At 41.3% G+C, this 24,251-nt stretch overlaps 1 protein-coding gene across 2 annotated transcripts in view; it reads left to right on the forward strand.

The window, feature by feature from the left end:
• Nucleotides 1–24,251, forward strand: part of CFAP47 (cilia and flagella associated protein 47) — a 647,660-nt gene that overhangs the window by 463,605 nt on the left and 159,804 nt on the right. For both annotated transcript variants that reach the window (XM_045022903.1, XM_045023700.1), the window contains 3 exons: nt 3,181–3,356; nt 5,584–5,691; nt 15,935–16,046. In XM_045022903.1, the coding sequence (XP_044878838.1) occupies nt 3,181–3,356; nt 5,584–5,691; nt 15,935–16,046 (396 nt within the window). The remainder of the gene's footprint in view (nt 1–3,180; nt 3,357–5,583; nt 5,692–15,934; nt 16,047–24,251) is intronic.

The raw sequence follows: 24,251 nt of genomic DNA on the forward strand, positions 1-24,251 counted from the left end.
TTGAATTTTATTAGAATTGGAAGATCATTTTCAAAGATAAAGGAACATTTTCAGTTCACCCATAGCTACCCGCAAGAGAAGTAGGAGTTTATAACAGAGTAAAAACAAGAGGCCTTTGCATGTATGGGAGGAGCCGCTAAGTATGCACATTGTCATTTGATTTTTGGCTAAGTGGTCACCTAAAGCTAACTTGTCTTGGGAGTAGTCACAATGGGCAAAGTGACAGCCATTCCCTTTCTCATAGATTCATATTAATAGATTCCAAGGCCAGAAGGGACCATTGTGATCACCTAGCTGACCTCCTGTGTAAGAAAGGCCATAGAACTTCCCCAAAATAATTCCTAGAGCAGATCTTTTAGAAAAAATACCCAATCTTGATTTAAAAATTGTCAGTGAAGAAGAATCCAACATATCTATTGGTAAATTGTTCCAATGGCTAATTAACTTCGCTGTTAAAAATGTACACCTTATTGCCAGTAGAGTTAGTCTAGCTTCAACTTCTAGCCTTTGGATTGTGTTATACCTTTCTCCGGTAGATTGAAGAGCCCATTATTTAATATTTGTTCCCCACTTAGATACTGATAGACTGCAATTGAGTTTCCCCTTACCCTTCTCTTTGCTAAGATTTAGCCCTTTGAGTCTGTCACTAGAAGGCATGTTTCCCAATTCTCTATTCATTCTTGTGGCTGTTCTCTGAACCTTGTCCAATATATCAACATCATTCTCGAATTGTGGGCGCTAGAATTGGACACAGTATTCCAGCAGCAGTCACATGACTGCCAAATACAGAGATAAATTAACCTCTCTACTCCTTCTCAAGATTCCCCTGTTTAGCCTATTTGGCCCACAGCATCACACTGGGAGCTCACATTCAGCTGATTATCCACTCTGACCCCCCAAATCATTTTAGAGTCACTGCTTTCCAAGATAGTTCCCCATTCTGAAGTATGGACTACAGTCTTTGTCCCTAGATGTACATATTTACATTTAAATATATTCAGAAGCATATTGTTTACTTGAGCCCAGTTTCCCAAGTGATCTAGATCACTCTGAATCTGTGACCTGTCCTCTTCATTATTTACTATGCCTCCAATTTTTGCATCATCTGCAAACTTCATCAGTGATGATTTTATGTTTTCTTCTAGGTCACTGATAAAAGATATTCCCTTAAAACATAAAAACAAATTGAACAACCACCTGTAAGTCTAACTAAAGTATTATAAATCTGGCTGGGAATTGCCGCTGCTTTAGCTCTTTTGTTTCTCCTCGGTAGGTTTTGCCCTGGGCCTGTTGTTTGAGAAACACCTGTTTCAATGTGTAGATGGCAATCTTGTAGTTCTTCCTGGTACTATGCCTCCACATAAAGGGCTAGGTGCGAAAGTCATGCATTTCAAGAATGACTCTAGAAATTTGTAATACACATGCATACTAAAGATGCCAGTGGAACTGCTCTCATGACTATCCCTGTAATAACAAACCTGTGAGTGTGTGAGTCGTCCATGCACACAATGGAGGGGGAGGTGTTTGGTAGGGAACAGATTTCTGTTGCAAGTTTCTAAGGAAATACTATAAATTATTTTGAATACAATTATTTTAAAAAATTGACAGTTTCTTTTTAGACAGGCATTCAAGTATTTCCCTTTTGCTATAAAGATACTTCTTAAACAGAAACATACACGGGCTTTTATGGTACTTTGTTTTGAAGCCCTTAGCAATAAAATAGCAAATACATTTAGAAATTTGTTTAAACCACTAAAAACTATTAATCTGAGCTTTAAAGTATTTTATTGCAAATTTAAATTGCATCTTCCTGATGCAAGGCACTTGAATGATTTGAACTGTTGATGTAATCCTACCATCTGTAGAACGTTAAATTCATTTTATGTGTGTTCAACTCCAGCAGCCATTTTCTGTAAATGTAAAGGAATGTGTTAAATTATAGGCAAGTGCAAGGTAGGGATAAGCAGCTGAGAGTGGGATGTAAAATATTTCATGCTAAAATTTTACTATCTTTTCATTTTCTCAGATATTTTGTTCTGTTTTTGTCTTATTTCATATTAAGGTAGGATTCCAATTTTTGTACTTCAAGCTGTGGGCCAGATTCTGTTCTGAGAATCACATTGTCTTATGTACAAAAAAGAGAATGTGCTGCACATTGACAGCCTTTGGTTGGAGAACGACAGAAAATGGAAACGCGTATTAACACGTTTTGTATGAGCAAGTGCAGTACTAGAAAAAGGGACATGGTTTGGAGAAAGTGTGTGCAATACATGTAAAAACCAGCAAAGAGTGGGCCTTTTTGAATAAAATATTCCACCCCTACCCAGATGAAATATTTCATCTTCGATGTGGAATAAAGCTTGTGTATAAAGTACATAGGGCCAAACTTATTATATGCTCATTTGTGGCTTAGCCATGACCCCTGAAATAAGATGAAGTGCATTGTTGCAGAGCTTCAGAAGCAGCCCAAGAGGGAAACATAACAGTTCTGTGGAATCTGCTTCCTCTCCCGGACTTCTAGTCATGTTGTAGGTATCCAATACAGGAGTGTAAATGTGTATCTATCCAGGCCATAGTTTGTCTCCATCTTGATTTTGGTACCATTATGTATTATTTAGTTTTGGTATTTCCCATGATATGCTATGTGCTTTCTGGACATTTGAGAAAGGATACTCTTTGCCCGAAGAGTTCACAGTTGAAAGACAGACAAGAAAATAGGGGTTAAAGAAGAGAGATAGCAAGGTGGGGTTGGACTGTTAGTTTTTTACCATGTAAAGCATTATGATGGGACTTAAAAATGAAGAGGGAGGAGCCTTGCAGAAACCTTGCAAGTGACCTTGAGAGGTCACTTGGGGCTGCACTAGCTCTCTCTGCAATGATAGGGTGCTAGCTAGCATTATAATGTAAGACGGGCCTTGGTAGACTACATGGCGTATTGGTGGGGAGGGTTGGCTGGAGAGTTTGATAACCCCTGATTACTTGATGGAACAAGAAGTGACTTATGATTGGGCAGTTGGCTACTGCTGCCTCTTAGTGCATTTACACTATGTTAATTTATCAAATTAAATATGGCCTATGTGCCATTCAGTTCAGTTAATGTAGAAGCATCTTCCTTACTTCATCTTTAACAAACTTCTTTGACAGTGAAAGTCCTATAATTCATTCATTTTGTATTTCTAGGATACCGTTGGCATTGAAATTCCCATCACTAATCCTACACATGAAACTCTACAGTTAGATGTAGTGTTAATGGGTGCTGCACTTAGTGGAGAAACAATTCTTGTTCTTCAGCCAAAAGAAACTCTTTCCTATGAAGTAAAATATTCCCCAGCTAGTACTGGCACTTCAGAAGGAAGGTAAGATGCAGAGTGTTAACATGTATATGTGCTTTATAATATTCAGTACAAATATTGTCACTAGACACTACAATAACTACTTGACCCTAGAATGTTAGAAATATTTTGTGTTCTCTGTATTACTTTTTTAACATTAGATATATTCTACACAAACCCGCCACTTTCTTTGAATAATTCTGATGGCTGATAGGCAGATGGCAATTCTTTGATGGATATCACTTGAGTTATGTGTACATTTTCTTATGATATTACTTTAATATCAGAAAATCTATCTCAAAATATAGACTTCAAATGAATTGTTAATTTTGTCACTTCCCATAAAGGGAGAGACCTGGAACCATCTTTCTGCAGAAAGGGAACTAAACTAAAATTACTTTACTAAACAGAGGTGAAGAACCCTTTATCAGTCTTCATGAAAATCTATTTAGCTTGAGAATTCTCCATTAATTAGAAATGATCTTCTTAATGAATACGGAGAAGATTTAAATTAAAGATGTTTCACCACATTGGAAACTCAGAAGAGTCTGTACAGTATGATAATTACCAGTGATAAGACTGATGACCTTTTGGTCTTGGTTTCAGAGTTGCTGCCACAGATCATAGTTCTCAGCTGAACTAGTAAAGGCAGGCTGCTGAACACTGCAGAATTGTAAGAGTTTTTCTCAGGGAATTGTTAATTAAGCATTAGTTGGCTGAAGTTCACCAAAGTAAGCAGTCTCAAAAGCAATTGTTCAATGTGTTCTTATTGATTTTCCCAACAACAGAATGCTGCCAAGTATTATTGCACTACAGCTTTCAGAGGCTACAGTTTTATAGAAATGACCACTGTTAACATTCTAGTAAAATTTTCAGAGACAAGATACAGAACTGATCATTTCTGAAAGCTGAGAATGAAAATATGCTTTATTTTGCTGTGTCAGAATATTCTGGTGGAGTATTTTTTTTTCAAATTCATAATTTTCAGATAACAAGATAAGATATGTGCTTTTAACTTGACAAGGGGGCGGTTCTTGGTTTCAGCTGATCTGCAGCATGCAGGCCAAGGGGGCATGGGCAAAGGTGGTGTAACTTTTGCACTACCCTGATCCTGTTATAGCTCTGTGCAAAGCTGGTCTCCCTGTGTCATGCTAGAGCAACCTGAGGTCTGCCCTAAATTAAATCACTGACAAACAGCTCTGAGGGTCTGAAAATGCAGTCAGAAATTGGCATGGCAAGTGCAGCCAGGCTACTGCCTCTTTACCATGTTTATGCCAGAAACTGGGAAGAAGAGTGCTGAAAAATCCCTTATGGTGGCTCTGCTATCATCTTTACACTTGAGTAATCTTCCCCGGCCAGTTAATGCTGATTTCAAAGCCAGTTTATGCTAGGGGTGCAGTGTAAAGTGGCCACAGTGAACAGTCTGCCTCATAGTTCCTATAAAGGCATAAATCAGAACTCAAGTCTCTTTGTTTTAAACAGGAGCTGATCCTTCATGCAGCTCAGGTTTGCACGTTGTATTTTAGCTATGTTGGAACGGTTTAACATGTTTACTGTAATTTTATTTAACTTATTTTTGTGATTCTCCTGGCCACAAAATGAGAAATAGAAAAACAAATCTGTAATAAGAATGGAATGTGTTAAAATGCCTGCCACAAAAATATACTACTCTAAGTATCTCACATAGCAACAAATAACTTTCAATCCTGACAAGATTTGATTGTAGAATAATGAATACACCATTGAAACATATCCATCTGTCATGTTCTTATATATGCCTCAGTTTTGATCTCTTAGTTTTTAAAAGTATTTTCATTTTAAAATGGACTAATGATGTCTCCCTATTTTATTTTTAGCTGATGTAGCAGGTCTCGAAACATCTAGTAGCAAACTGCTGTGACATTTGAATTAAATGAATTTTTTTTCCTATAAGTTCAAGTGGGAGATGTATTCTAGTTTTTCTGCTTTTAATATAAAAACTGCCATTTTTCAACTGAAAAGTTAAGAAAGATGAAGCCTGTTGATTGCCCATGGATCTCCCTAAAGATCAGTGTTCATTTGTGATGGATATATCCAGATGCTACCGTATCTGTGAGGCTGTATAGGACTCTTAGTGGAAAATTCTACTAGTTAACAAAGGGGTCACTTTGTTGAACTCATTTTTTCTAAAATTCTAATTTGTGCTTTTATCAGTCTGGACATTATACAAAAAGACATCTCAGATGGAACTTGTTTATCTCTCTGTCTTCAGTATCATATTCCTGTCGGAGATGGTTGGGGAGTTTTGGTATGCACTGAAGCTGACTTCAGAGAAACCATTGCCAACTACATTATCTGAAATAGAATGTGAGCTTGGAAAGTAAGTACAGCATCATACTTCAATATAATTTGTTCCTTGGTATCAATACCTAATATAAAACATACAAACAAGTACGCATTCCGGAACTATAGTAGATTACATCTCGATCTAGTTATACAGATGTACATGTACCATATTATTATTATTTGCGTTACCATAGCACCTAGCTGCCCTAGTAATAAGAGTCAAACGCGTACAGTCAGGATCTTCACAGATTGTGTCTTTAATATATTATGATACGTATTGAATTCTGCTTGTGGAAGGGCAATTTAATTGGAATTAAACTAATTAGAGGTCTCTATAAATTTCTCTTAAACAGCTGCAGAATTTAGTAGCAAGTTATACATGTGGTAGCCTTTTTCTTACTTAAATTGAATTTAGTAATTTTGAATTAAACTACCTTGTGTTCAGCTCCTGTTGCTACAGTTTCAAGCTCAAGAGAGTGAATATCACCTCTGGTGCTTTTCTCAGTTTTGCAGACTCCAGGAACACACAAAGACCAAGGATAATGACCGCAGACACAACCACAAATACAAAGTCTTATCTGTACTACAAGTTTTATTGAAACAACAAGTAAAGTTATAATTACCCATGCATGTATAAATCCTACAAAAACTCATGCAATACCTAAGACTAGTCATACTCACATCCTCAAATATATTCTAGGGTCTGATGGATATCTCCACATATGATCATCGATAGAGGGATGGTTCCTGCTCAGGTTTCACTTGGGGTCTTCCCACTTTTGCCCAACAAGGGTACTTCTTTTACATTGCTATTCTGACCATGTTGCACATCTTATGCATATGCTTGAGTGTTTCAACTCTCTTTTCCTTATGTGTACTTCCACATCCCATAAATATTGCCCTTTTTCATAGCTTGTTCCTTAGTTCCCTTTATCCTCATAGGGTTGTTACTAAGCCACCCTCTCATGTCAAGCATTCTAAAACTACAGCCTAGTATGGTTACGTTAAAATCTTCGCGGGCTCAGTCTATAGGCCTTCCATTCCAGCCATGCTTTACTTGTACAACTAATACACACACATCCCTCCTAAACACTTGTCAGTCTTGTACTCCCATAATCCTACTATTTAAATCTCTTTAGCATACATTGATTATATATGATACCGCATATGAGTTGACCATAACACTGAATAATGCAATGATAAATGGATAATAAAATGAAGTAATTGGCTACAATACTATAGAATTCTACAAGTTGTCTTAAACGCTCTATGAAAAGGTACCATTCTCTATTAAGTTGTATAGGACTTTCCTTTCCTAATCATGGACCTTCCCCAGTGGCCCATTTTATAAATTGTGAACACCGCTTATCTTCGTCTCACCTCCAGAGATGTGAAGTACAGAAGCTTCTTTCCTGCAGACCTTACAGGTGTGCATGAACTCTGCTCCTGTTCGGGAGGTGCATCTCCGGAGGCTGTATGTAGTAGTGATCCTCTTGTTTTGTTCCTCCTATAAAATTTCGCCTTACTTTCCCACAATATAATTTGACTCTCAAAATATACTTAAAGCTTTTAGGGTCAGGTTTTCAAAAGCTTTCAGCACCCGCAACTGGGGCCAAATTTTCAAAAGTGCTCAGCACCTAGAAGCTCTCTTCAACAATGGGAGCTGCAGGATGTTGTACGCTTTCGAAAAGCTGGACTCATGTTTTGGTGTTTTATGTGTTATCTTTAGCTATGTCAACTGTATCGTCAGTGGCACTGGAATACTTTTTACAGTGGGGGAGCTGAAAGTGCTTGTTCCCCAATTACCTCATGCCCCCTCCTTATTCCTGTCTGTGCCCCCTCCGAGCTGGGGCCAGGAGCGGGCTGTGGCTCTGGGAGAGGTGGGGGGACATGGAGAGGAGTAAAGGGGGCCTGGCTTAGACCATAGCTGGGGGTGGGAGCAGAGCCCCAGGATGTGGGGCCAGCAGAAACTGGGACCCTGCGTGTGGGGGTGGGAGTGGAGCCCTGGGTGCAGGGCCAGCTGCAGCCGGGACCCTGGGTGCCGGGGCCAGGAGCAGAGCCCCAGGCGCGGGGCCACTGGCAGCTGGGACCCCGGGTGTGGGGCCGGGATCAGAACTCTGGCCATGGGTTGTGCAGCCAATACTCAGTGGCAGAGCCAGGAGCAGAGCCCCTGGACTGGCAGCTGAGACCAGTAGCCAGGCTGGGTCCAGGAGTGGAGCTGGGTGGTGCTCCCTCCCCACCTCCCAGGGACTGACCTAAGCCTCAGCTGCACCCCCCAAAACATTCCTCAGCAATCCCCTGAGGGGGGCATGCTGCACAGATTGGGGACCTCCTCTGTAAAGCATGTATATGCTTCTGACAGCACCAGCACTGGCCAACTTCTCCTGGTGAAACCTGGGGGTGCTGCAACACCCCCACACCCCTAGTTCCCGCACCTGTGTATATGATTAGCGATGTGTGTGTTGAAAGAGTTTATAATAACTTAAGGGTACAAGGTTTATAATAATAACTTAAGGGTAAAGTGACATTTTGTCTATCTAAATTATTGGTAAATGGATAGATGAACTGAAAGGAAATATATGTGTAAAATACCATAGCTGCTCCTTTCCATATCTTTTAATACATAAATATTTTTTATGTTTTTGCATAATGTTTAAAACGGTAGCTTTAAAAACCTTTCAGTTAACAAACTGTGTATGAGTTGCAGCAGGTGGGATTAATATGACGGAGAATAGCCTTTGCAGTTATTCTTTGATAGGATAAAATTGCAAAGTCTGTGCATCCTCAGGTTTCAGATCTAACGCTTACCACCAGTTGTGATCAAATATAAATCTTCTCTCTTGGTACAGACTTGCACGATTAGGTATATGATAAGGAGTTTATGCTCTTTCACATGAAGCATCTGGCATTGACAACTGTTTCACACAAGCTTACATGGACAATTGGTCCGCTCCACTATGGCAATTCCTACTTTAGTATGCATGCATAATGAAAGTATGCATTGGAGAGGATTAGCACTGTTAAGTATACCACATGCCTGTCAGAAATATTATTTAAAATTCATTGATTTTCAAGATTTTACTTTCAAATTAAATTTTGTGTTACTTTACAAGAAAGTGTATGTGATTCTAGTCCCTTCACACTGATAAGCCTGGTCTACACTAGGCATTTAAACCGGTTTTAGGAGCGTAAAACCGATTTAACGCCACACCCGTCCACACTAAGAGGCCCTTTATATCGGTATAAAGGGCTCTTTAAACCGGTTTCTGTACTCCTCCCTAACGAGAGGATTAGCGCTAATATCGGTATTACCATATCGGAATGGGGTTAGTGTGGCCGCAGATCGACGGTATTGGCCTCCGGGCGGTATCCCACAGTGCACCACTGACCGCTCTGGACAGCAATCTGAACTCGGATGCAGTGGCCAGGTAGACAGGAAAAGCCCCGCGAACTTTTGAATATTTCCTGTTTGCCCAGCGTGGAGCTCCGATCAGCACGTGTGGTGATGCAGTTAAAAATCAAAATAAAGAAAGAGCTCCCGCATGGACGATGCGGACGTGATCGCTGTAAGGGCAGGCAAATCTGTTCTATCAGCGCTCCGTTACAGAAGACGAAATTCAAAATCATTTTTAAAAAATCTCCAGACAGATGCCATAGCAGGGACTCAGCGCACTGCTGCGTGACAAGCATAACGGAAAGCCAAAGAATCAAATGGACGCTCATGGACTGGAGGACTCAAGCTATCCCACAGTTCCTGCAGTCTCTGAAAAGCATTTGCATTCTTGGCTGAGCTCCAAATGCTTCTGGGGTCAAAAACAGTGTCCGCGGTGGGTCAGGGCATAGCTAGGCAATTTACGCACCCCCCCACCCACCCCCAGAAGTGAAAGGGAAAACAATCCTCTCTTGACTCTTTTACATGTCACCCTATCTTTACTGAATGCTGCAGATAGACGCGATGGTGCAGCACTCAACACCAACATCCTTGCTCCCCCCACGCTATGGATGGCTGATGGTACAATACGACTGGTATCCGTCCTCATCATCAGCCTATTGGCACATGGGGCAGTGCAAAAGGACTGGTAACCATGCTGACTAGCATCCGTCAGGTCGATCAAGGGCGCCTGGCCCTAATTTTTCCTGGTAGATGGTACAGTATGGCTGATAACCATCGTCATCATAGCAACAGGGGGCTGAGCTCCATCAGCCCCCACCCTTCATGTGTAAAGAAAAGATTCAATTGCCCCTGGACTAGCAGAGGGATGCTGGGCTCCTCTCCTACACACTCCTTACTGTCCTGTCTGGACTATCATAGCAGCTGGAGGCTGCCTTCCACTCATAATCTCACTAACAAGTCACTGTGTCTTATTCCTGCATTCTTTATTACTTCATCACACAAGTGGGGGGACAATGCTACCGTAGCCCAGGAAGGCTGAGGGAAGAACGGAATCAACAGGTGGGGTTGTTGCAGGAGCACCCCCTGTGAATAGCATACAGCTCATAATTTCTGCAGGATCTGACACAGAGCAGCTGTGCTCTCTGGTTCTATGATACAGTGGTTCTCTAGTACACTTGCCCATATTCTAGGCAGGACTGATTCTATTTTTAGATACCAAAAAGGAGGGATTGACTCAGGGAGTCATTCCCAATTTTGGCTTTTGCGCCCCTGGCTAAGAGCAGCCAGGGGCACTTATGACAGCAACAGATGGTGCAGTGCAAAAGGACTGGTAGCCACGATCATCTTATTACCAATTTATGGCATGGTAGATGGTACAATATGGCTGGTAACCATCTCTGCTATCATGCAAAAGCAAAAGCATGCTGCTGTGTAGCGCTGCTGAATCGCCTCTGTGAGCGGCATCTAGTACACATACGGTGACAGTCACAAAAGGCTAAACAGGCTCCATGATTGCCACGCTATGGCATCTGCCAGGGCAATCCAGGGAAAAAAGGCACGAAATGCTTGTCTGCCGTTGCTTTCCCAGAGGAAGGAGTGACTGACGACATTTACCCAGAACCACCCGCGGCAATGATTTTGCCGCATCAGGCACTGGGATCTCAACCCAGAAATTCCAAGGGGCGGGGGAGGCTGCGGGAACTATGGGATAGCTACGGAATAGCTACCCACAGTGCAATGCTCCAGAAATCGACGCTAGCCTCGGACCGTGGACGCACACCACCGATTTAATGTGTTTAGTGTGGCCGCGCACACTCGATTTTATACAGTCTGTTTTGTTAAACCGGTTTATGTAAATTCGGAATAATCCCATAGTGTAGACGTACCCATAGATGAATACACCTGCATAGGACACCCGTGCAGCATAGGAGAACAATATAAGAGGAATTGTGAAGGAGCTGATTTTTTAATTAAAGTAAAGGCAAACAAATAAACAGTAGTAGACATTATATGTGATATAAACTCTAACAAAATGGATTAAAATAGCTTGCAGCACACTTCTCAACCCTCTTTCCTTGCTTTAACCTTTTTTTCTTTTTCATATTTATGGCTTCATGCTGCCCCCTACTTTCGGTCGAGCAAAGGCCCTCCTCAGTTCTCTCCTCAAATTTACTTCTTCCAGAAATCCTGTCCTATTTTTTCTCTTCATGAATAATCTGTCCATACTCTCCACTTCCTGAACTGCTATCCCATGTTTTGTCCCATGCCTTGCAAAGCCATATTCATGGGAATAGCCACTTTAAACATAATAGAATTCCTTATACACCTCTACCCCAATATAACGCTGTCCTCAGGAGCCAAAAAAATCTTACCGCGTTATGGGTGAAACCGCGTTATATCGAACTTGCTTTGATCCGCTGGAGTGCGCAGCCCTACCCCCCTGGAGCACTGCTTTACCGTGTTATATCCAAATTCGTGTTATATCGGATCACGTTATATTGGGGTAGAGGTGTATTAGTAAGGAGTCAGAAGGATAGCTTAAATGCTTAGCTGAATCAAGGCCTTTAAATTAGGTAGCCTGTCTGTTTGTAAAGTTCCATGTAAGTTTAATAATAATAATAGAACATATTTATTTTTTGATGGATCTGCATAGGATAAATGATCTTTAACAACAACAGTAATTACATTTTTTAAAAAGTGTTTAAAGTTATTTGTCATTGTCACTTTTGGAGAAAGTGTTAGACCATATCCTCACAGTTTGGGTGACATTTTGTACAACCTTGTATTAATCTTTGATGTAATTTAGGGCCTTACCTACAAAGTGAGCAACTTGAACATGATTTACGCATGCAGATAATAGTTTAATATGCCTAACATTCTCTTTAAGGGAATATTAGTGTTTTAACATGATATTCTTAAAAGTAGGAAAAACTCTGTGACAGAGGAGCAGAACATAGAGATGCTTTAAAAGGAAATAAAGAAGGACATTCAAATAAACTCTAAACATTTCTAACAATTACTGTTCACAAATGGTACATTAAAATTAGAGTTGTCAATTGCAGTTAACTCAAGCAATTAATGCGAAGCAAATTAACTAGATTAAAATAAGCGATTAATTGCAAATTTAATCACACTGTTAAACAGTAATAGAATACCAATTTAAATTTATTATAAATATTCTACATTTTCAAATATATTGATTTCAGTTACAAAACAGAATACAAAGTGTACAGTGCCCACTTTATATTATTATTTTGTTTATTACAAATATTTGCACTATGAAAAAGATAAACAAAAGAAATAGTATTTTTCAATTTACCTCATACAAGTACTGTAGTGCAGCAGTTCTCCAACTGTGGGCTGTGACCCCAAAATGGGTTGTGACTCCATTTTAATGGGATCACCAAGACTGGCATTAGACTTGCTGGGGCTCAGCGTCCAAGCCCATGCCCCACCACCTGGAGTAGAATTCCAAGGGCTTTGGCCCTGGATGGCAGGGCTCAGACTTCGGCTTCAGCCTTGGGCAGTAGGGCTCAGGTTACAGGCCCCTTGCCTGGGGCTGAACCCTCGGGCTTTGGCCTCCCTGCCTGGTGCATCAAGGCTCGGACTTCAGCTTTTTCCCCCTGCCAACCCCTGCACCGGGCAGAAGGGCTTGGATGGGCTCTGTCCTTCTGCGGTCATGTAGTAATTTTTGCTGTCAGAAGGAGATCGTGGTGCAGTGAAGTTTGAGAACTCCTGCTGTAGTGCAATCTATTTAGAGAAAGAACAACTTAAAAATGCTGATTTTTTTTCTCATAACTGCACTCAAAAACAAAACACTGTAAAATTTTAGAGTCTACAAGTCCATTCACTTCTACTTCTTGTTCAGCCAATTGGTAAGACAACCAAGTTTGTTTACATTAACAGGAGATACTGCTGCCCACTTCTTATTTACATCACTTGAAAGTGAGAACAGGCATTTGCATAGCACTGTTGTAGGTATTTACATGCCAGATATGCTAAGCATTCGTATGCCTCTTCATGCTTCAACTTGTAGATTTTTATCCTTTTTTACAGTGCAAATATTGGTAATAAAAATAATAATATAAAGCGAGCACTGTACACATTGTATTCTGTGCTATAATTGAAATCAAGCTATTGGAAAATGTACAAAAACATCCAAAATACTTATAATAAATGTAAATAGGTATTCTGTTGTTATTTAACAGTGCAAATAAAACTGCAATTAATCACCACTATATTTTTAAGTCCCCCGATTAATTTCGACAGCCCTAATTAAAATGCATCATTTTTCTCATTGATCTACTAGGAAGGAATTCTTTTTTAGGCAGGAAAAAAAGATACTCTAATAATATTTTTAAAGCTCTAGGATGCATAATAAATATTTTATAATGGCTATAGAGAAAAATGAGATAAATTTAAAATAATATTGGTCATTAAAAATAGATCAAAGGCTAAAGCAATTAACTGTTGTTAAAATTTAATTTTCTCCATTAGTTAAATGGACATTTAAATTTTATTTTAAATGGCAATTATAAAATCCTTTTTACACTGAGCCCCTTTACAAGTGCATACACACACATCTTGAAGCTGTTTATAAAACTGTCAGAGCACCTGTGCAAGTTACAGCTACTAATGTGAAAGAATATTCCGGACACCCTTAATTCAATGAACTATTGTATTTATTGTTTAAATGTCAATGAAAATCATGCATATTTTGTGTGTTGCCACTGAAATTTGAAGTAGATTTATTTATAAAATAAAATACTTTCTAATAAATGTTACTGAAATATTTCAAATAGCAGTTGCCCGTATATTTTAAACTACACACTTTGAAGTTGTAAATGAAGCTGATTATTATGAATTGATGTACCATACTATTTTGAATATACACCTGCTTTGTAATATTTGCAAAGGGTATTTTGGTACACTGTACTGTTTGTCTGTCCCCCAAATAGTTTCTTTGTTGCAAAAAATAGAGATCAGTGTTACATCCTTTTTGAAATTGTTCATAGTTTGGAAAATAACACTTTTTCTTTCATAAAACTGTTGGTGTTTTTTTTTTAATTGGCTTCTTTGGAATGTTTTTGATTGTCTCTCATAAAATTTTGTTCCTCTCATCAGTCTGTTCCTTATCAATGTAATTAAATGGTCTGAGATATATATATTTATATATATCTATAGTCATATAGATATATATATATCCATTTTCATTTTGAGGAAATCAAAGAGTTTGGGTCTTCTGTCTCATGGTAACACTACTCTATTGAAAGGCAGTAGTCTGGGGGAATATCTAAGTCTTCCATTTATTCCTGATTATCCCTGAGACTGAGAAATCCCCTAGCAGAGTTCTTGGTAAGTGTTAGGCATGAGAGAACTGCTTCTCAACTGTTGGGGGTTTAGGCCCTAACAATGTAACCTGCTGTACCCAGGTGGAGTGCTAGACCTGTATGGAGCCCCACCAAACTCAACACATTATTAACATACCAGGGGGTGGCGTCTACAGCACTGAAGAAGTTGCAGGATTGGGACCTCAGGTCACAATCATAAAATTTGATTCAAATGCCTTTCTTTTTATGGGCTATTGCTTTTTACAAAAAATTCTTGTAGTTTGGATGTGATTAACTTGCTCTACCAAGGGGAAAATATATGGAGCAATCAGGCAGTTGACCTGTCATAGCTTTGGATAGATGGGTATCTCTGTATTGGAGGACCTGAATGAATGCAAAACCAAAGTGTGCATCATTTTTTTCAAACTTTTCCTTAATTACCACTTCCACTGATCCACCTTGAATCTATTTTATATGTCCCTTGTCATTATAACCAGCACGTGATTTATGGTCAACATCCCCATAAATGGGGATTATTATATTCTAGTAGTATGGTCAGAATAATAGGAATCTTGGAATAGATAATAATCTCTTCCTTTGAAAATAACATATCCTACAGAACGCATCCTTTCTCCATGTATTTGCTTATAAGAGGATAAGAAAAAAATGCAGATTGCAAGGGATAGTGCTGGCTGATTTAAAGCACGCCACTCCCACGACCCCTGTAATGCAAGTTTTGCTCTATGACTGTCACTGTACTCATTAAAATCCATACTCTACGTTTTAAATATAATGATTAGTCATTATACTGTAATGAGCAGTGTCGCTGTTGTGTAAAGTGAAATTGTCTTTCAGTTCCTGTGGGAGCAGTGAGGGGAGTGAATAGGAGGGAGTGGGAGAACCTGCTTTTAAATGGGAGCCATAGTACAGGAGTCTTGTCTGAATGTTCAAGGTTACAAGATGATCAAGAAGAATTACTGCTTAGTGGCAGTAAATCAAAAGCTATTGGAGATATCATTTAATTACTAGCTTCTTTTGACCGTTACTTAGAGGAAAAGGAAATGCAGATATCATTATTTATCATCTGATTATCATTAATTTCTATGCAGTTATTTTCTCTGAGGGCAGACACTGCAGTCTATCTATGGACTATAAGTGTGGGGTAAGGTATAAATGTAATCCTTTTACTTTCTGCTGTCAAATCTTTCTGGCGGCTTTGAAAGTTGTGCAATAGCCACATGGCTAAAATGAGTGACATTATAATTAGTCCTAGTCCTAGAGAGCGAGTTCATAAATCAAAGAGAGAATAGAGAGCAGAAGTAAAACTGAAGTGGTGGTTACTTAATGTAATCACAAGCATGTATTGCAGGGCATAAAGTTAATATATTTTATCACTATTCTTAATACTAAGTACTTGTTACTACAATTACACACATTGAAACTTAATTCTTGTTTTTTCAAATCAGCAAAAGTCATAAAAGTTTAACATTAGGCAATAATGGAACAAGCTTAGTAATTTATAATACCTTACTCAGATTTTATTTTTCTTTAAGATGGGTCCGTATGTATATCCCTCTGCTTAATCCTACGTATGAAACCCTAGAACTGGAAATTGTCAACAGCAATCCTGGAAATTTTTCAATAGAGACTGACCCAAGGAAATCTGTAAGTACTAAAAAAAACCCAAAAAAAACCACCCGAAAAGATCCTTTTGCCTTCATGCAATAGGGACATAGTAGAGCTTTCCCTTCTAATTTTATTGATGAAACAAGTTGTTAATTATATAGTGCATTAAGAATATACACAGGGCCGGCTCCAGGCTCCAGCGTAGGAAGCAGGTGCTTGGGGTGGCCAATTCAAATAATAAAATAACATAATATATGGAGATATACCTATCTCCTAGAACTGGAAGGGACCTTGAAAGGTCATCAAGTCCAGCCCCCTGCCTTCACTAGCAGGACCAAGAACTGGGGCGGCACTCTGTCTAGTATCAGGGCGGAACGTCCGGGTCTTTGGCGGCAATTCGGCGGCAGGTCCCTCATTCCCTCTCTTCCTCTTTGAGCTGCCGCCAATTTGCCACCGAAGAGGAAGAGAGGGAGGACCTGCCTCCAAACTGCTGCTGAAGAAGTGGCACGATTTAGCTGCCGCCGAAGTGCCGCTGCTCATCTTCTTTTTTTTTTTCGCCACTTGGGGCGGCAGAAAAGCTGGAGCTGGCCCTGAATATACAGCATTGTACAAAGAGTTAAATGTTCCATATAAATACGTGCATCTGTCCTAGAGAAGTTTACAGCCTAAAGGCAAAAGGATATGTAAAACAATGCAATATGATCAGAAAATGAGCACAGTGTGGACATTTGTGGAGCACTTTGTGGAGTAGTTTTGTGAAGGAGCAGAGAGACTGTGCTTGGCAAACATTGATTTGGGAAGGCATGAAGTCAGGTGGTGTTGGAGGCAAATGGAACAATCAAGCAGGGGTGCTGGAACAGTTTGTATAGTGAGGCTGCTGAGAGCCATTGAATCAAACTATAAACCCTGTAGATGATGGAAACCACTTCAAGCCAGGGGGTTCTACCGCACCTCCAGCACCCCTAGTTCCAGCACCTCTGCAATCAAGACAGAAGCTTGAGAAGATTGTAGGAGTTAGAATGGGGAAAGAAAATGATGAGAGAAGAGATGTAGTTTAGGGCAGAATTGTGCAGAGAGTTGAGACCTGGGAGTGAGCTCAGTGTGGAAAGAAAGAAGTTAGTGGAGGGGGATCTAAGAAGATCAGAGACGTTTGACTATCTTGGCAGCAATGTATTGAATAGAGTAGAGAGAGAGGTGAGGCGCAGGGAAGCCAGAGAGCAGAAAGTTACTGTACTGGGTGCTTCACATGGTAGAGAGGGGATACTCCATGTGGTTCTGTGCCCTTCCACCCCCTTCCCCATCCCTCTTCAGGGACCCTTCTCACGAGCAACTTCTCATTCAGGAGGTGCAGTCACTCCTAGCACTGGGGATGGTGGAGGAGGTTCCACAGGAGCACAGAGACAAGGGTTTTTATTCCCATTATTTCCTAATACCAAAGGCCAAAGGCGTCCTCAGGCCTATCCTGGACTGGCACGACCTCAACAAGTTCATGAGGAAACTCAGGTTCCGCATGGTCTCCCTGACCTCCATTATCCTTTCACTGGATCCAGCAGACTGGTATGCTGCCCTCAACTTGAAGGACGCGTATTTTCACATAGCAATTGCACACAACCACAGAAAGTTCCTCAGGTTTGTGGTCAATGGTTCCCATTACCAATTTACTGTCCTCCCTTTCAGCCAGTCAGCAGCACTTCAAGTATTCTCCAAGTGCATGGCAGTCATCACTGCCAATCAGGTACAGGTGTTCCTATACCTCGATGACTGGCTGATCAAAGGCCGATCCAGGGCTCAGGTGGAAGCTCAGGTGGCATTCATCAAAGCCACCTTCGAGAATCTGGGCCTACTACAACACGGCGAAATCGACTCTGTCCCCATTCCAGAGGATAGAGTTCTTAGGGGCGATTCTCGACTCAACCCAAGCCAGAGCATTTCTTCCGCAGGTGAGATTCCAGGCTGTCGATGTTATGATCCAGTGATTCAGGCAGTTCCCCACCACCACCGCGAGAAATTGTCTCAAACTTCTTGGCCACATGGCAGCCTGTACGTACGTCATTCAGCACACCAGACTTGGACTTTGGCCGCTTCAGTTGTGGCTTGCATCAGTGTACAGACCTGCCAGGGACAGCTTGGACAGGATCGTGACCCTGCCTTGCCCTGTCCTCAACTTGCTCCTGTGGTGGATGGACGTTCAGCAGGTGTGCTCAGGAGACTTCTTCTTTGCCCCACAACCATCCCTAGAGTTAGTGACGGACGTGTCAGATTTGGGGTGGGGAGTTCATCTGGGGGACCACAGGACTCAGGGCCTCTGGTCACAGACAGCTCTGAGTCTTCATATCAATGTCAGGGAGTCAGGGCGGTACGCTTAGCGGGTCAGTCATTCTGCCTGTATCTAGCAGCTCGATGTGTATTGGTCATGACAGACAATACGACAGTGATGTTCTGTATCAACAAACAGGGGGGTGCATGCTCCTCTCCCCTGTGCCAGGAAGCCCTCAGTTTATGGGACTTTTGTATAGAGCACTCAGTCTATCTACAGGCGTCGTACCTTCCAGGGTCCAAAACGAGCTGGCGGACCACCTCAGCGGGTCTTTTCACAGCCACGAGTGGTCCCTTTGCCAGGACGTCGCATCTTCACTCTTCCAGAGGTGGGGATGTCCCTTGATCGACCTCTTCGCCACGCAACGCAACAGGAAGTGTCAGAAGTTCTGCTCCTTCCAGAATCACAGTCCGCACAGCGGACACATTCCTCCTCCATTGTGGGGGACCGCTTCTGTACGCCTTCCCACCCATATCACTCATCCACAAGGTCCTGATCAAGATCCACAGAGACCGGGCTCAGGTCATTCTCATAGCACCAGCCTGGCCCTGCCAGCATTGGTACACGTCTCTCCTAGATATATCAGTTGGAGCCCTGATTACCCTGTCACTTTTCCCGGACCATCTCATGCAGGATCATGGACGGCTCCAGCACCTGAACCTGCAGTCACATCTCACAGCCTGGAGGCTCCATAGCTGAATCAGTTTGAGCTTTCCTGTTCAGAACAAGTCAGACAGGTTCTCTTGGGCAGTAGGAAACCCTCCACTAGGGTCACGTGCCTGGCCAAGTGGAAGAGATTTTCAATCTGGTCAGCTCAGCGTGACTTTCCCCCAGTGCTAGCCTCAGTGTCCCAGATTTTGGATTATCTTTTCCACCTAAAGCAGGAAGGTCTCTCCTTGTCTTCTATAAGAGTACACCTGGCTGTCATCTCGGCTTTCCATCTGGGGGTACAGGGCTGCTCGATTTTCGCTAACCCCCTGGTCAGTCACTTCCTGAAGGGCCTTGACAGGTTGTACCTGCACATCTGCCAACCGATTCCAGCTTGGGATCTTAACTTGGTCTTCTCTAGGCTCATGGGGCATCCCTTTGAGCCTCTAGCAACATGCTCCCTGCTCTACCTCCCCTGGTGGCGATAACTTCAGCCCAAAGGGTGTCTGAGCTCAGGGCTCTAACGTCCAAGCCAACCTACACCATGTTTTTTAAGGACAAGGTTCAGCTCAGGCCCCATCTGGCCTTCCTCCCAAAGGTGGTATCGTAGTTCCGCATCAACCAGGACATTTTCCTCCCAGTTTTCTACCCTAAGCCTCATGCGAGTTGCAGGGAGCATAGGCTCCACACTCTCGATGTCTGCAGAGCACTGGCCTTTTCAATTGAGAGAATGAAACTGTTTAGGGAGTCGGTACAGCTCTTTGTCACAGCAGCGGACAGGATGGAGGGCCAGCCTGTTTCGACACAGCGCATTTCATCATGGATTGTGGTCTGCATTACCGAGTGCTACAATCTAGCAGGAATCCCAGCGCTCCCGATAATGGCACACTCTACAAGAGCGCAAGCTTCATCAACAGCTTTTTTGGCTCGAGTCCCCACCCAGGAAATCTGCAGGGCAGTGACGTGGTCATCGATACACACTTTCACTGCACATCATGCAATTACTGGGTCAGGCAGAGATGATGCGGCCTTTGGTAGAGCAGTACTCCAGTCAGTGGACAGCTCCAACCCCACCTCCTAATTTTGCTTGTGAGTCACCTGATTGGAATGGACATGAACAAGCAATCGAAGAAGAAAAAACGGTTACTCACCTTCTTGTAACTGTTGTTCTTGGAAATGTGTTGTTCATGTCCATTCCAATACCCACCCTCCTACCCCTCTGTCGGAGTAGGTGGCAAGAGGGAATTAAAGGGGTGGCGGGTCGGCAGGGCTATATATTAGGCACCATGAGGGTGCGACTCCAGGGGGCACCTAGGCCAACCCAACGGATGCTGTTAAGGGGAAAATCTTTCGGCCGTTGTACACGTGCGGGTGCACACACCTGATTGGAATGGACTTGAACAACACATCTTGAAGAACAACAGTTAAGAGAAGGTGAGTAACCGTGCTGTTTTTTTATTGTAGATTCTCTTGTATAATGTGGATCCTTATATGACACCAGTTAATTATATATTAGAGTATTTATTGCATCTTAAGAAGACATCTCTTTCATTATCTTCAGTTAAGGTTAATCTCTCAGCCATATCTGCATATCATGTACCTGCAGAAGGAAAATCAATTTTTACTAATGGAACAATTAAGAGGTTTTTAAAGGGCCTTAATTTGTATCCTCCAATAAGAACTCCTATGCCCTCCTGTGATCTGAATGTAGTACTAGCACAAATAATAAGACCTCCCTTTTAACAGCACTGGGGAGCGGTTCTTTATTTCAGCTATCTGTAAAAACATTGATTTTGGTAGCAATCACTTCCATCATACAAAAATGAATTGCCTGCATTAATGGCTGATCTATCACTGACTGTGTTTCATACGGATAAAGAGGTTTTTTGCACTCATCCCAAGTTGTTACCAAAAATTTTCCCATAAATCAATCTGTAATTTTACCGTTTTTTTCTCCAAACCCCATAGTCATGATGGGGAAGCTAAATTATACCCATTAGATCTGAGGAGAACATTTATCTTTTTATTTAGACATAACTAACCAATTTAGAAAGTCTTCAAGGCTATTTTATATTTATGAAGCTCATAAATCCATTCCTTGAGGCATCAGAACTCATGCAGCTAGATCCAAGTCAGCTTGCATGGCTTTCTCCAGTCAAATTCCTCTGATAGAGATATGCAGAGCAGCAACCTGGAGTTCTGTTCACGCTTTTACTAAACAATATTCTTTAGACTTGGCATCTAGATCAGATGCATAGATTGGCAGGACAGTCCTGCATTCCTTGTTTAACTAGAACTCCGGGTCCCACCGTCCTGGGTCAGAGACTGCCTATTAATCTACCCCATGTGTGGGGATATGTAGAGGATACCTGAAGGAAGAAATTAGTTTCTTACCTTGTAACTGAGGTTCTTTGAGATGGATTCTTCATATTCCCACTCCCTATCCATCTTTCCCCACTACCATGGAGTCCTGCCTACCAAAGGCCTAGTAGCAACTATATTGGGTATTAAAATGAGCTTAAAATGTGGCATAGATTTCTATTTTTCTCCACAAGAAGTTGGCCGTTATGCCCTTTGAATTTTCTATGTAGATGTATTTGGTTTCTCTTTATAAATTTGTAATATGAAGTCTTACAATTTGTGCTCTGTCAAATTTTTCCTTGGCAGTCCTAAATTTTCAATGTTCAATAATATATCTTTAAAACGATGGTATATCCACCCAAAGTTTGGCAGAGAGGTAGACTCTGAGGATGTCTGGTGCAAGGAGGTTTTTGCTTGTTTGTTTTTTAAGCTGGATTTGGGATAATTTTTAGAAGAATAACTGAAAGTGTAGTTGCTGTGCATGCAAGCCTTATTGGTTGCACAAAAAACTTTTTCCATCTGACGCTTTTCTGTCAGAATGTATGCTACAGTAAAGAAGAGTTCACGTGCAGCTGCTGACAGAGAAAATATTCTCAGTTATCAGCTGCACATCTACCCTCAAGGAGACTCAAAGAGCTTGGCTTGTGTAGCCTAACCAAAAGAAGCCTGAGGGGAGATATGATTCCTCTCTATAAATATATCAGAGGGATAAATACCAGGGAAAGAGAGGAATTATTTAAGCTCAGTACCAATGTAGACACAAGAACAAATGGATATAAACTGGCCATCAGGAAGTTTAGACTTGAAATTAAATGAAGATTTCTAACCATCAGAGGAGTGAAGTTCTGGAATAGCCTTCCAAGTGGAGCAGCAGTGGAGGCAAAAGGCATATGTGGCTTCAAGACTAAGCTTGATAAGTTTATGGAAGGGATGGTATAATGGGATAACCTAATTCCGGCAATTAATTGATCTTTGACTATTAGCGGTAAATATGCCCAGTGGCCTGTGATGGGACACTAGATACGGTGGGATCTGAGTTACTGCAGAGAATTCTTTCCTGGGTGTCTGGCTGGTGAGTCTTGCCCACATGGTCAGGGTTTAGCTGATCGCCATATTTGGAGTCAGGAAGGAATTTTCCTCCAGGGCAGACTGGCAGAGGAGGTTTTTCGCCTTCCTCTGCAGAATGCGGCACGGGTCACTTGCTGGCGGATTCTCTGCACCTTGAAGTCTTTAAACCACAAGTTGAGGACTTCAGTAGCTCAGACATAGGTCAGGGGTTTGTTACAGGAGTAGGTGGGTGAGATTCTGTGGCCTGCGTTGTGCAGGAGGTCAGACTAGATGATCATAATAATGGTCCCTTCTGACCTTAAAGTCTATGAGTCTATGAGTCTTCCAACTTATTCACTCATTTAGGTATATAAATAAATTAGGAAACTAACACACAAACTTCTTTGTGAAGTAGTTTTTGTACCACAATTTTAGCACAAACACACTACACCCCACAAGTTTTTCTGCCCCTTAGTGGGGCCAGCCTTCCATCGGACCCTTTTAACCTTCCTTTTACACACAGCCCCTTGCCAAAAATTGTCTCCTATCACAACCAACTACTACATCAAACATTTACAAGTGCTGGTACAGAGAAAAAAATTATCTGATAAGGAGTGTGTTCAGAAAAGGGAGGTAGAGTTAAAGGTGTGTAGACTACGGTGTACTATGGTAATGGTATGGTGTGTGCTTATGGGTGGAGGAGTAGCAAGTATGTACTGCTAGGTGGCTTAACTTTTAATTCCCTTGCTTTTCTGGATATGTGTCACACATGCGGTGTATGTAGCAATTCTAACCGCTTCATAATAAAGTTTTGTGTTTTCATAGAAGCAGTCTTTAGAGTTCTTGAGGCTCTTTTCCACTAGTTTCTCTTGTGAAGATCCCCAGAAGCCACTTGTTATCTCTAGCTTTTATGTGAATGAAATGAAAGAGTATCTGAAGTGAGCAAAATTTAGTCCTTTTTAAAGCCATCCTGTTTAATGATTATTTTAGTTATAGATCCTATTGCTATTTATCGTTTTCTCTGCAATAGAAAGCTGATCCATTTTATTTTATATATAGCTTTGTATTTCAAACGAGATTAATTTCCTGGTATAGTACCATATTATAGCACCCGAAATAAAATCAATGTTAGAAGAGATCTCCTGTAATATTAAATAAATAAAATCACATCTCTATTTCAAGAGCAGGCACTCAGACTAAATTATTCTACTCTGATGTTTTGTTTCATTGTTGTGGTAGTGAATTTTTTGTCTGATAACAATATGCCTGCTCATGTTCTTATTGACCAGAGGATTCTAGTCCACTTTCATCTGTAAATAATATTCTTTCCCAAAATGATAGATCTTGTGTATATTCATACTATAGATATATAAATTTAAGTTTTAATTTTATATAAGGTAGTCTATCTTATTTTGAGAAGTCCAACTATTACCTGACCTTTTAATTTCAATCAATAGGTTTTTTCAGCCATGCTAATATGGTTGTTAGGTGTTCTACAAAGCCCTTTGAGGCACACAAGCTGCATAGAAGCTAACCTGCCAGGTGTTCAAGTGCCTCTAGAAATTCATGACGGGGTCTCAAACACCCTAAGAATGCCTTGTGCACTGAGCATGCTCAGCATCTCACTATGCCTACTAAGAGAAATGAGCTACTCAGCCTTGTGCAGGACCCAGCGTAGCAGATGATGAGCAGCACAGAGAAATCCTGCATCCCTGTCTTTTCCTCCTGTGAGACATGTGGAAACGAAGAGTGGTGTGTGGGAGGTGGCTTCCCTCCAGACTCCCCTTTCTATGTAATAGTGCTCCAGCAAAGCAACTTGGGGCAGCAGGGAGAAAGCTGGTGCTTTCTCAGATATCTCTCTTCCTATCCCT

Source organism: Mauremys mutica, chromosome 1 (genome assembly GCF_020497125.1).
Source record: "Mauremys mutica isolate MM-2020 ecotype Southern chromosome 1, ASM2049712v1, whole genome shotgun sequence".
Lineage (NCBI taxonomy): Eukaryota > Metazoa > Chordata > Testudines > Geoemydidae > Mauremys > Mauremys mutica.